Genomic DNA, 14359 nt, shown 5'->3' with positions numbered 1-14359 from the left:
TTGTGACCAAAATCCCTTCCCTGATGGCAGCAGCTTGAGCAAGTGCTGACCAGAGTGAGAGTTGTTTGCCAGGATCTTTTTTGGTCTGCTGAGGCAGAGCGAGCGAGAAATGTCCTCTAGAGAGGACAGAGGGCGGCCGATAATCTTCTCCGCTAACCTGGTCACCCTCTGCAGGGCCTTCCTGTATGCAGCAGAGCAGGCAGCAAACTACACAGTACATCAGCACTGGATCTATGGTGGCTCAATAAAAAGATTTCCCCTCATTGTCCAACATATGTCCAAAAAATAGGTGGGTGTGGCTTATATTTAGGCGCAAACTATAGTGCGAAAATTAGGGGAGATTTCAAAATAATGATACAATCCAACATTTTAATGATTTCAGATTATTATGTTATGTACCTGCATCTTCGGTCCTGGTCTTTGCTGACACAGGACTGGGTTCTCCAACTCCAACACTGTTTCTGGCCAGTACTCGAAACTCATACTCCACCCAGGCGTTGAGATCCACTACGGCGGCTGTCAGCATGCTCCCGCCAATTTTCTCTGGAACTACAAAAACACAAAAACAATTCACAAATAATATGTTCTATCATCCATCCATCAATCAGTCATTTAAAAATCAAAAGTACACTCTGGTTCCTTTTTGTGCACTACCCTGCTGCACTAGTTATGTTTTGTTTTCCATGATAAAATAGTTTTTACTTGCACTTCGCCTGCTGTCTCTACATTCTGGGATCAACAAAGACTGAAACAAACTCAAATAAAACCCTAAATTAAGAGGGGTTAGATCTTATTGCCCATCCATCATTCTTTTCATTAGAGTCAAGGGTAACAGGAGCTTATCCTAGCTGACTAAAGGGGTACTCACTTTAACATTTATTAACAACAAAACCAAGCTTTTTTTTAGATAACCTCAGAAATAGTGCATTTTTATTATGTACCGGTTCCAGAACAATATTTTCCACAAGAACAGACCACACCTGTGTTACCTAAAGGTATTCTTCTACAGTGCGATCATCATACTTGCCAACCTTGAGACCTCCGATTTCGGGGGGTGGGGGGGCGTGGTCGGGCTGGGGCGGGGGCGTGGTTGGGGGCGGGGCTAAGAGGGGAGGAGTATATTTACAGCTAGAATTCACCAAGTCAAGTATTTCATATATATATATATATATATATATATATATATATATATATATATATATATATATATATATATATATATATATATATATATAAGAAATACTTGACTTTCAGTGAATTCTAGCTATATATATATTTATTTTATTATATATATATATATATTATATATATATATATATATATATATATAAATAAAAGAAATACTTGAATTTCAGTGTTCATTTATTTACACATATACACACATAACACTCATCTACTCATTGTTGAGTTAAGGGTTGAATTGTCCATCCTTGTTCTATTCTCTGTCACTATTTTTCCAACCATGCTGAACACCCTTTCGCAGGTACCCAGAAAGGTTTCGAGTACCACCAAAAAAACTGAATCTCTGAAGACAGTATAAAAATCTGTGTTAAAGGTGTACAAATACTGTTTGTATAATAAGCATGTTATTTTTTACAAATGAGGGTTAAGAGTTCAGTACTAAAAAAAAAAAAGAATGTGGCTTAAGTACAGTTTTTTAATTGAGCTGCTGCATTTTTTGGTTGGGTTGTATATTTATTTTGAGTAACTTCTATACATTTCTAAAAGGAGAGGAATGTAATAGTGATCTATGTTTGTCTGTTGCCATCTCCTGGTGAATGTTGGCTATAGCGTACTGGGGTTACTTTTTGGTTGGCCAACGATTTACGTGGTGTTGCGCACCTGACGTCACTCAGGTCCGCATGGAGCTGGAGGGGGCGTGGCTTCCAGCTCCGCCTGAATTTTGGGAGATTTTCGGGAGAAAATTTGTCCCGGGAGGTTTTCGGGAGAGGCGCTGAATTTCGGGAGTCTCCCGGAAAATCCGGGAGGGTTGGCAAGTATGGCGATCATCAGAGCTGTTAATACCAGGGCGTTTATAAATGAACTGCTCTCAGTCTCAACTCATGCAAGAACTTTCTGTCGGCTCGTGGAAAAGACTTTTAATGACTGTGGATGTGAGATTTGCGGGCCAATTGTGTGGTCCATAATCTCAGGACAATTTGGATGATTGAGAGGCGAGCTGCAGATTTGAGTCTAGACCAGTAAACGGTCACAGGAAGTGGGAATTTATTGGGCTGCAGCAGAGCAGAAGGGCAGCTGTTTGTTCCCGGACTGTGAATTTATGAGACTTAATTATATAAGCCTGTGTTCACCCGATTAGATCCCCTTAAGCTTCTACTTTTGGTCCCACAGAGTTCAAGCTCTGGTTTTCTCCTATTTTGCCTCACAGAGGTAGACCATTGCCCATCCTGTGCCATTTTTACTTGCTTGCCTCCCTGGGCTTTTTACAAACATCTTTTCCCCCCCAAAAGGATTCAAAACCAAACATGGTTCCCACTCTATCCTAAGAGCAGGCATTGCAATGAGATTACATTTTACAGCAATACAGGAATAAATGACTGCAGTGGACGATTTTTCACAACCTCATTGTTTTGTGAAGCCCCTGCAGAGTTGACATCCAACAATCTCAATCACACAAGCTTGTTCACTTGCATCATTCTAAACGCATCACAGGGCAGTGATACACAAACAAATACTGTGCATTCTACAACTGGGAATCTTCTTATCCTATTGTTTTAGCAGGACAGCCATGTAAAGCTTTTTCAATACCGATTTTCAATCATGCTTTTTATCTCAAGCAAAACACGTGTCAAAATTTGCTCCCTTTAATAGTCGTTGAAATACATTGCAAGGCTTCAATTTTATTGTCTTTCTACACTTAGGGCGGGGGTCAGCAACCCGCAACTCTCGAGCCGCATGCAGCTCTTTAGTGCCACCCTCGTAACGAAAAATTATTTAAAAAAATGGAATAATTTTTTTGTTTTAGTATATTTTTTGTTTGAGGACAAACATGACACAAACCTTCCCAATTGTTAGAAAGCCCACTGTATAATATGTTTGTGTGTATGAGCTTCATCATTTTGTCCTACTAATTTCAGCGGTTCTTGAACTTACCGTAGTGTGCACTGCGAGGCAACAGTTTGTTTACATGTAAAATCTTCCACTCCTTTGTCTCATCTTGTCCACCAAAAGTTTTATGCTGTGCTTGAATGCACAAAGGTGCGCTTTGTTGATGTTATTGACTTGTTGGAGTGCTAATCAGGCATATTTGCAAGCTAATCAATGCTAACATGCTATTTAGGCTAGATGTATTTACATAATGCATCATTATGCCTCATTTGTAGGTATATTTGAGCTCATTTAATATCCTTTACTTTTGTCCTCTTTGCATATGATTTAGTTTTGGATGTCTCATGACACATTATGGAATATTGGCTGCAGTTCAACTACCGTATTTTTCGGACTATAAGTCGCAGTTTTTTTCATAGTTTGGCTGGGGGTGCGACTTATACTCAGGAACGACTTATGTGTGAAATTATTAACACATTACTGTAAAATATCAAATAATATTATTTAGCTAATTCACGTAAGAGACTAGACGTAGAAGATTTCATGGGATTTAGCGATTAGGAGTGACAGATTGTTTGGTAAACGTATAGCATGTTCTATATGTTATAGTTATTTGAATGACTCTTACCATAATATGTTACGTTAACATACCAGGCACGTTCTCAGTTGGTTATTTATGCGTCATATAACGTACACTTATTCAGCCTGTTGTTCACTATTCTTTATTTATTTTAAATTGCCTTTCAAATGTCTATTCTTGGTGTTGGGTTTTATCAAATAAATTTCCCCAAAAAATGCGACTTATACTCCAGTGCGACTTATATATGTTTTTTTCCATCTTTATTATGCATTTTCGGCCGGTGCGACTTATACTCCAAAAAATACGGTAATTGTTTGAGTGCCATGTTGTTCCAGACCACAGCAAACAATACCTAGCTTGCCAAAGATTGTAATAAATCTATTAGAAGAAGACAGCCTGCCGTTTCCTTTAACTTGGACACACACATCTATACCTTTGGCCATTAAAAGCCAGCAATTTCCAGGAGTTATCGCACCTTCTGAGTAGCCTCTGATTTACTAATGGTTTCTAATGTCTATTTTCTGCTGGATCTACTCTCTATTTTATGCTGCTGCTGTCACATATATTGTAATATTGTACATGGTCATTGGTATATATTGTATATATGTTATAGACATAATATGATATATCTGTATATATAGTATACTGTACACATGTATATTTTCGTATATATGTTAGAGTTTTTATCGCTATATTAGTCTATTTATACCTGCATTGTCCTTTCCATTCTTACACTTTCCATCATGTAACTGAGCTACTGTGTGGAACAATTTCCCTTGTGGATCATTAAAGTTTGTCTAAGTCTAATGTTGTAAAAATGTGTAGAATAAATATTACATTTTAACATTTCTGTCAACGAAGATTTGCTTCAGCCTGCGACACATAGTCATTTTGATAGTAGGCTATTATAGCTAATAAACATTTATGTCATGTATTGCCTTCATTTTCAGACTTATATATGGCTTTTCATTTTTTGCGACTCCAGACAGATTTGTTTTTTTATATTTTTGGTCCAATATGGCTCTTTCAACATTTTGGGTTGGAGACCCCTGACTTAGGGCCTTATTTAGAAAAAAAATAAACACGATCAGATGTGACATTTTATCTTCTCACACTGCTGTTAATCCATCTGAGTGTCTCTTTTTTACCTGAGGAAACCCTGGACAGTTTTCAAGTGGGGGACAAGTGGTAGAAAATGGATGGATGGATAGATAAACTTCAGCCTTGCTTTTAAATATTTAGAATTTTGAAGATGCTATAACGTGACTATAAAACGAAACGAAAGTAGGCTACCTTGTTGCCCCAGTCGGAATTTATCGCGCACCACCTGTCAAAGCCAAATTACTTGCATTGGATGATTAAGTGCAAGTTCAACGATTTGTGGCTCCAAAACGATCACTTTAAAGCAGGGGTGTCAAACTCATTTTAGATCGGGGGCCACATGGAGAAAAATCTACTCCCAAGGGGGCCGGACTGCTAAAATCACAGCACTAGGGATGTCCGATATTGGCTTTTTGCCGATATCCGATATTACGATATTGTCCAACTCTTTAATTACCGATACCGATATCAACCGATACCGATATCAACCGATATATACAGTCGTGGAATTAACACATTATTATGCCTAATTTGGACAACCAGGTATGGTGAAGATAAGGTACTTTTAAAAAAAAATTAATACAATAAGATAAATAAATTAAAAACATTTTCTTGAATAAAAAATAAAGTAAAACAATATAAAAACAGTTACATAGAAACTAGTAATTAATGAAAATGAGTAAAATTAACTGTTAAAGGTTAGTACTATTAGTGGACCAGCAGCACGCACAATCATGTGTGCTTACGGACTGTATCCCTTGCAGACTGTATTGATATATATTGATATATAATGTAGGAACCAGAATATTAATAACAGAAAGAAACAACCCTTTTGTGTGAATGAGTGTGAATGAGTGTAAATGGGGGACGAAGGTTTTTTGGGTTGGTGCACTAATTGTAAGTGTGTCTTGTGTTTTTTATGTTGATTTAATAAAAAAAACAAAAAAAAACAAAAAAAACGATACCGATAATTTCCGATATTACATTTTAACGCTTTTATCAGCCGATAATATCGGCAGGCCGATAATATCGGGCATCTCTACACAGCACGATAACTTCAAAATAAAGACAACTTCAGATTGTTTTCTTTGTTTAAAAATAGAACAAGCACATTCTGAAAATGTACAAATCATAATGCTGTTAGGTTTTTTTTACACTTACATGTTGCGGTTAATAGTATTCTACCTTTATTTATCGTTATTTATACTTTCTGAATAAATGATGTGATAAAGTTCATCAGTCAACTCATTGGTGTTAATTTTCAATCTATCAAGATAAAAATTACAGGATGTACTGATGTACTAACATCATGTGTTTTTTTGTTTTTTTTTACCTATATAGTAGAGATGCGCGGATAGGCAATTATTTCATCCGCAACCGCATCACAAAAGTCGTCAACCATCCGCCATCCACCCGTTTCTAACATTTAATCAGAACTGCACCCGCCCGCACTCGCCCGTTGTTATATATCTAATATAGACGATGCAAGGCATTAGTGAGGTTATAAAGCTTTTGCCTGTTAAAGAAAGGAGACACCAGTGCGCAATCATCTGGGAGCCGCGCTGAGCGCACCTCCAAGCGCGTGGAGGTGCGATGTCCCTCGCACCCGCGGCGGCTCCGCCCGGGCTCGCGCCCGAGGCTTCAGCGCGCACCGCGGCGGCCATCCTACTCGTCGCGGCCTAGCCCTCGCGGCTCTCGCTGCCGGCGACGGCCGGGTATGGGCCCGACGCTCCAGCGCCATCCATTTTCAGGGCTAGTTGATTCGGCAGGTGGGTTGTTACACACTTCTTAGCGGGTTCCGACTTCCATGGCCACCGTCCACCGCGGAGTGACCCCTGTTACGCGCCCCCGGCAACGGGGGTGGCGGGCAGGTAAGCTGCGCGGGCGGAGCGCGCGGAGTGACCCCTGTTACGAGCCCCCTGTTACGAGCCCCCGGCCACTGGGGTGGCGGGCAGGTAAGCTGCTTACCTGCTGCGCGTGACGCCGGCCGCGGCGAAGGCGGACGAGGCGGGGTGTCGGTGCGGTGGGCGCGGTGGTGACCCTGGACGTGCGTCGGGCCCTTCTCGCGGATCACCTCAGCTACGGCTCCCGGTGGGGCCCTCTCGGGGGAAGGGGCCTCGGTCCCGGACCCCGGCGAGGCGTCCCTTCTCCGCTCCGTAAAAGTGTCCATCTCTTTTTTTCTTCTTCTTCTGTTGTGGCATATGCTGCAGGTGCCTGCTCGTTTTTCGTATGTGGGTAACAACATTTAACTATGTATATATATTTCCGAATTGGTTTAACTGCCACCCGCCTGAATCTATTTAAAATCTAATTTTTTTTTATTTCAAACGCCCGACCCGACCCGCGGATAAAATCTTTTTTTTTTTTATTTCAACCGCCCGATCCGCGGATAATCCGCGGACTCCGCGGTTGTGTCCGCAAACCACGCATCTCTACTATATAGCATAATCTACAAAGAGACAAAGAATTGCGACATCTACTGGACACATTTACAACAGCAGTTTCGTCATTCAAAAATTTTGGCTCATTTTTATACTTAGCGAACTCATCCCGCTGGCCGAATAACACCTGTTTGCTTTAAAGCATGCTTGAAGCCGGTGGATGGAAACGTACAAGGTGTTTAGGACCTGGATGTGGAGCCATCCGGGAAGGAAGCATTAGTTAACATGGCGGTGAAAGTGAATGGAATGATATTGTCAAATTAAAAAAATCCAGCATAAGCCCGTGTCAAAAGATGCTCAAACGCCACAAACACACAGCTGGCATTAAAAGCTAAACAAGTTGTGTGTTTACTGTTTGCGAGGAAGATTTGCGAGTGTCATCTTGAATAAAAACTAGTCCCTGTCTATAAGCATTGTTTTCCAAAAAGTCACAAAAACAGGTAAAAATGTATTCATACATACCAGATACAAATTGAACTGGGTAAATTTGAATGTTATCCACATTATTCACATCCAAATGACGTTTGAGGATGTAAGCCATGCGCCTTCTTTCCTTTTGCACTCTCTGTTTTCCACAACTTTGTGCAGATACAGTAGTAGTACTGTCGATGTTTTTATCTGTCTGCTCAATTCTGACAGCCACAAAAACACTGTAAAAAATAACAATTTACCGGAAGCCTTAGCAGTTAAACTTAAAGTCCTAACGATAGTTACGCACACCTTAAAAAAAGAGACGCTTGAAGTGCATTCTCGTTTTGTTAAACATGTGTGGTGAAATTATCCTCTGCATTTGACCCATCCCCTTGTTCCACCCCCTGGGAGGTGAGGGGAGCAGTGAGCAGCAGCGGTGGCCGCGCTCGGGAATCATTTGGTGATTTTACCCCCAATTCCAACCCTTGATGCTGAGGGAGACAACGGGTCCCATTTTTATAGTCTTTGGTATGACTCGGCCGGGGTTTGAACTCACGACCTTCCAGTCTCAGGGCGGACACTCTAACCACAAGGCCACTGAGCAGAGATGCTAACAGTGGTATTGTTGTACTTTTCCATGGCTGACGTTCTGGTTGTTGTTGTTACATGAAAACACTTGATCTGAAGCATGTCAGTACGTGGACCTTGGAGTTTGTTTTCCCGGAATGCAAAGGAAAGTTGGCGCGGGCAAGGCGTGAATGTAAGTACATGATTTATCAAAACACTAACAAACTACAAAAAAAAGGAAGCAAAAAAAAGACGCGCACAATGGCGGAGAACAAACTTGACTAATGAAACCAAGACTAGCACAAAGGCAAATAACTATGAACATGAAACAAAAACACTTACTGTGGCATGGCATGAGGCATGAACTATAATAAACAGGAATCTCATGGGTAGCAGAGGTAGAATGGATGGCTAGGATAGATAATGTCACCAGGACGATCAAGAGAAACAGACGGGTTTAAATAGCAGTGACATGATCAGTGAAAACAGGTGCGTGACTCAAAACGTGAAACAGGTGAAACTAATGGTTGCTATGGTGACAAAACAAGGGAGTGAAAAGCAGGAACTAAGTGTACAAAACCCAAACGGAACATAACTTAAACAAAACATGATCAACAGACATGACAAAGCACACTGAACCTTTTGCAAGAAAACAATTCAATGTCAAATCTAAAAAAAATGGCTGTTATGATGTTTGATACTATTTTTTTAATTGCATTACAATAGAGAGGCTTGAGGTGTATTTAGTTAGTTTCACTATTTTGTTTTCCTATGTGAAAGATCAGTTAATGAATTAAAAAACTTACAATTCATTTTGGCCCTCTGATTTTCCTTTATGTCTTTGTACTTTGGATGTGAAACGGTCTTAAATTATTTTAAATATGGTCTTAAAAAAAGTCCTAAATTTGATTTGTTAGAACCTGCAGAGACCCTGTACGGTATGTTACACCCTTAATGTCTTTACAACTGAAGTAATACACATTGTGAATGTCTTACCACTGTAACGGTATTCGTCATTCTGCAGTAAGCTGCACAATTTCCTTTAACTGAATTGCACCTCATATTCCTACTACATTTTTTCATGCATCATTCCTGTAAGTTTATGTTTGTTTATTGCATTGTATCTATCTTTAAATGCATATTCAGGGAACTGGCAAAGAAGGAATTTATTGCGTGGTTTAACAGCTGCGCATACGACAATAAAGCCCTTCAATATTATAATGATACGTTATTGTGGCAGAAGTATATTTCCTGAAAAATGTTTTATTGAAAATGAACGGTTTCCTTACCGATAGAGCCTTGTAGTGTGGCCCTGTGTCCACATGAACACAAATATTTAAAAAAACAACACATATACACCACTCAGATGTTACACCAAATCTTTATCTACACCGATGGTATTAAAAAAAAAACATTCACTAGCTGTCATGCATATTTTTGGCCAATAATAAGCCTACAAAAGCAACATTAGTTGTCTTGAACACACATATGTTCATCAATACTGACAAATTAGATGTGCAGTTGATTTTTAAATTTAGCGCAGGAGACACAGCACGTTTGTTTAAAAATGTTTTTAGTCGTGTGCAAAATTATACCAGCATTCATAAATCAATAACTTCATTATTTATATTCTGTTAATATAACATTTATATGCATGAGCTAATGTAGAAGATTTCATAAAACATGTTCTCTGATCTGTTTCGTATGTGCAAATTGAGGTCAGTGGACGTGGGTGACACTGAGGGTGTGGTGTCTGATCATTAGTGTGTGTGTCAGTGTTTGGAAAATGACTTATAAAAGGGAGTTAATTATAGTTACTTGTTACTTTGCCAAAAAAGTAATTGGGTTACTAACGGAATTACTCTTTAATACATGTAATTGATTACTAGTGAAAGCAATTATTGCGTTACTTTAATTAAAACAATTGTATTATTTTTTTCAAATATCTGACATATGCAGTTGAGATGTTTCATGAGGTCAGAGTGTGTCTATTAGGGTTGTTAATGATAACCCGATGCGACTGGATATCCGGTTTGAGAAGTGTCCGATTCCGCTATGTTGGTTGCAACCTCCTCAGTCGATGAGGTTAATTGAGTATGAACACATAAACTTTTTATCGCGCCGAACTAGAAATCAGGTTTTTGTCCTTTAAACGACACGAGAGCCAAGGCTGTACGTGAACAGTCACGCTTTTGTTACTAGAGATGTCCGATAATGGCTTTTTTGCCGATATTCCGATATTGTCCAACTCTTAATTACGATGTCAACCGATACCAATATATATACAGTAGTGGAATTAACACATTATTATGCCTAATTTTGTTGTGATGCCCCGCTGGATGCATTAAACAATGTATCAAGGTTTTCCAAAAAAATTCAACTCAAGTTATGGAAATAAATGCCAACATGGCACTGCCATATTTATTATTGAAGTCACAAAGTGCATTTTTTTTTTTTAACATGCCTCAAAACAGCAGCTTGGAATTTGGGACATGCTCTCCCTGAGAGAGCATGAGGAGGCTGAGGTGGGCAGGGTTGGGGGGCGGGGTTGAGGTGGTGGTGGGGGGGTAGGGGGTAGCAGGGGTGTATATTGTAGCGTCCCGGAAGAGTTAGTGCTGCAAGGGGTTCTGGGTATTTGTTCTGTTGTGTTTATGTTGTGTTACGGTGTGGATGTTCTCCCGAAATGTGTTTGTCATTCTTGTTTGGTGTGGGTTCACAGTGTGGCGCATATTTGTAACAGTGTTAAAGTTGTTTATACGGCCACGCTCAGTGTGACCTGTATGGCTGTTGACCAAGTATGCTTTGCATTCGCTTGTGTGTGTGAAAAGCTGTAGATATTATTTGCCTGGGCCGGCAGGCAAAGGCAGTGCCTTTAAGGTTTATTACTAAGCATGTTACATGAAGCAAATTAGACAGCGTGACTATGTGCAATTGTTTGGCGTGACGCGCCATGAGCGTAAAAAGCTCATGTTTTTTAGCCTTCCGCAGCATTTAGATCGATCTTTTTAAAGTTTTTCACGCCGCAACATAACAGAAGCCAAAAAGCTCTGTTTGACCCAATTATACACAAATGCTGAATAGTTTTTTTTAATTATTCACCCTAACAACTTTTACAAAAGCTCCTTTTTTAAAGGGGACCTGTGTTGATATAGCTTTTTTTATTTTATTTGTATTAATATTATTATTATTTTTTATTTATAAATGCTGTTACAACGTTGGATACTCATGTTAAACAATCCCAGAGTGCCGAATTATAAGGTTCATGCATTTTGGTGTGAGTTTGCATGCAGTTTTGGAAGCCTCTCTGAATGCTGGGTTTTGGGGTAGTTTTTCTTAACAGTGGTGACATAACAAATATATAACGCATTAAACATATGTTGATCATTGCAATTTTGTCCTTAAAATAAAATAGTGAACATACTAGAGAACTTGTCTTTTAGTAGTAAGTAAACAAGCAAATAATCCTAATTAGTCTGCTGACGTATGCAGTAACATATTGTGTCATTTATCATTCTATTATTTTGTCAACATTATTAAGGACAAGTGGTAGAAAATGAATTATCAATCTACTTGTTCATTTACTGTTAACATCTGGTTATTTTCTCTTTTAACATGATCTGTCTACACTTCTTTTAAAATGTAATAATCACTTATTCTTCTCTTCGTTGATACTTTACATTAGTTTTGGATGATACCACACATTTGGGTATCAGTCCGATACCAAGTAGTTACAGGATCATACATTGGTCATATTCAAAGTCCTCATGTGCCCAGGGACATATTTACTGAGTTTATAAACATAACATACATTAAAAACGAAAGAAGATTTTGTGATGCTAAAAAATATCAATGTAATCATAGTAGTATCGACGAGATAGCTATTGTACGTGGTATCATTACAGTGGATGTACGGTGTAGATCCACCAATGGCGTTTGTTTATATTGGTGCTGCAGGGAATTCTGGGAATTTGTTATGGTGTGTTTATGTTGTGTTGCGGTGCACATATTCTACCAAAATGTGTTTGTCATTGTTGTTTAGTGTGGTTCCACTATATGGCACATGTTTATGACAGTGTTGGCGTTGTTTATACTGCCACCCTTAGTGTGACATGTATGGCTGTTGACTAAGTATGCCATCATTCGCTTGTGTGCAGTGTATTAAAAGTCAAGACGTTTGTGTCATTAGTACGTTATCGGGCACAATGAAATCTTGATTAGGCTTTGTTAATTATAGACTATATGATTTGTGACTTTTTTTTACAATGCAAAACGGACCAACCTCACCACAAAATCAACAACAAAATTATTTTAAAGATTGAAAGTTGCCTTCAATCCCACGTGGGTGCTCGGGGCCCTGATGCACCCACGGGATCGGCGCCTATGGTCTGCACAAGAGAGACGGTTAACATCAACTTGACTTGACATGACTTCGGTTTGACTGACACAGGTGCGAAGTGGTTTTGGTGAGCTCCAATGAGCAAGACAACACTCCGTCGCCCTTTCACACCCTTCTCATCTACAGCTGACCTTTCTCCCCGCCCTCCTCGCAAACCAGGATCTCCCTGTGGAGGTTCACCAGATGCCTGACAAAAGTGTACAATTAGACATTTCTACCTGTGTTCACCCTCTGCCAGCCCACGGTGAACGGCGTTCTGGTTTGAACGATATAATTGGTGATGGGGCTTCCGTTGTCCCGACCGGGCCTCCATAGCAGCTGGGCCGTGCTGTCTGTCACCTCCTCCACTGTCACCGAGTCTGGTGGACTGGGCGGGCCTGGCTCGATAACATAGACACACATTTAGTCACCATGCATGCGCTCACACAGGAAAACATACACAGCTCTCAGGAACGTGTTGGCATGAATAAAACATGTCGACCGGGCGATTGTCAGCCCCTGAGCCCGAAGCCTTATAACACCTTTAAATCGATGTTAGCAAGGGGAAATATTTCTTAAGTTTCAAACCGGAAGAGAGGTGATGCCCTTCACAGGGAATTAAAATTTAATTCACAATTTATCCCCCCATATTCACTCAAGCTGCAATTCTTCCCTTTTCACAGTCCTCCTGGTGATTGATCGATGAAACCGCAGACGCGTGTGGACGCCGGGAGTGACATAAAAATACAAGTAAAAGATGAAAAAAAGATCTCACAGTCTAGAAGGATCAGCATTTTATCATTCATTTTCATTAGTCCTGCGTTTCATCCTCATCTACTGTTTCCTGTTCTAATGAAGGTGTCAGCTCATCAGAAATAATAGACCACTGGAGAGCTCTGAGGTGCGCCACTGAATAACAACGCCCTGAGCTCAGCTCAGATTGAAGTGGCTCTTAAACAGAAGCAAATGATATGCTCTAATTATTAAAGGGGGTTAAATCTTCTTTTAACAAGCAACCAATATAGTTGTACACACAACGAGCATCCTCAACGAGGTATTTCTACATTAACGTTAGGTTTGCCGCGGAGCCTACAGCCACACGCATTTAAAACACTGCCTTGAGAGATATTGATCGCAACAAAACTCATTAGTGGCTGATGATAAGGAAAATAACAATGTACAGTCTTATTAAATAAATAATAATGAAGAATCAAAAGCAATCAATGCTCAATTCTCCATTTTCTTAATCACATTTTGTTAGATAAGGCAAGGGAATGCTGTCACTGTTCCAATAATGTGCTGTGGCTTAATACAATTTCGGCTCAAAGCAATATATATATATATATATATATAGGCCCTGCGATGAGGTGGCGACTTGTCCAGGGTGTACCCTGCCTTCCGCCCGATTGTAGCTGAGATAGGCTCCAGCGTCCCCCGCGAGCCCGGAGGGAATAAGCAGTAGAAAATGGATGGATATATATATATATATATATATATATATATATATATATATATATATAGGTTAGGTCAGGAAAAAGCACAGAAGCTATTTAGTCCCTACAAGCCTGTTTTGCAGGTTTCCCTGAACTTGACAAAACCAGGGAAACCTGCGAAACAGGCTTGTAGGGAAGAAATAGCCTCTGTGCTTTTTCCTGACCTAACGTATATCCATCCATCCATCCATTTTCTACCGCTTATTCCCTTTGGGGTCGCGGGGGGCGCTGGAGCCTATCTCAGCTACAATCGGGCGAAAGGCGGGGTACACCCTGGACAAGTCGCCACAGGGCCAACACAGATAGACAGACAACATTCACA

General features: G+C 40.0%; 1 protein-coding gene across 1 annotated transcript in view; it reads right to left on the bottom strand.

Annotated features, from left to right (window-relative positions):
- The window catches only part of cntn3a.2 (contactin 3a, tandem duplicate 2), a 220099-nt gene that overhangs the window by 35456 nt on the left and 170284 nt on the right, over positions 1-14359 (bottom strand). The window contains exons 15-16 of the mRNA XM_061976496.1: positions 12784-12942; positions 400-549 (exon numbers count right to left, since the gene is read on the bottom strand). Of these exons, the coding sequence (XP_061832480.1) occupies positions 400-549; positions 12784-12942 (309 nt within the window). The remainder of the gene's footprint in view (positions 1-399; positions 550-12783; positions 12943-14359) is intronic.

This window comes from Nerophis lumbriciformis, linkage group LG01 (assembly GCF_033978685.3).
Source record: "Nerophis lumbriciformis linkage group LG01, RoL_Nlum_v2.1, whole genome shotgun sequence".
NCBI lineage: Eukaryota > Metazoa > Chordata > Actinopteri > Syngnathiformes > Syngnathidae > Nerophis > Nerophis lumbriciformis.
This window is presented reverse-complemented; position numbering and strand designations above follow the sequence as displayed.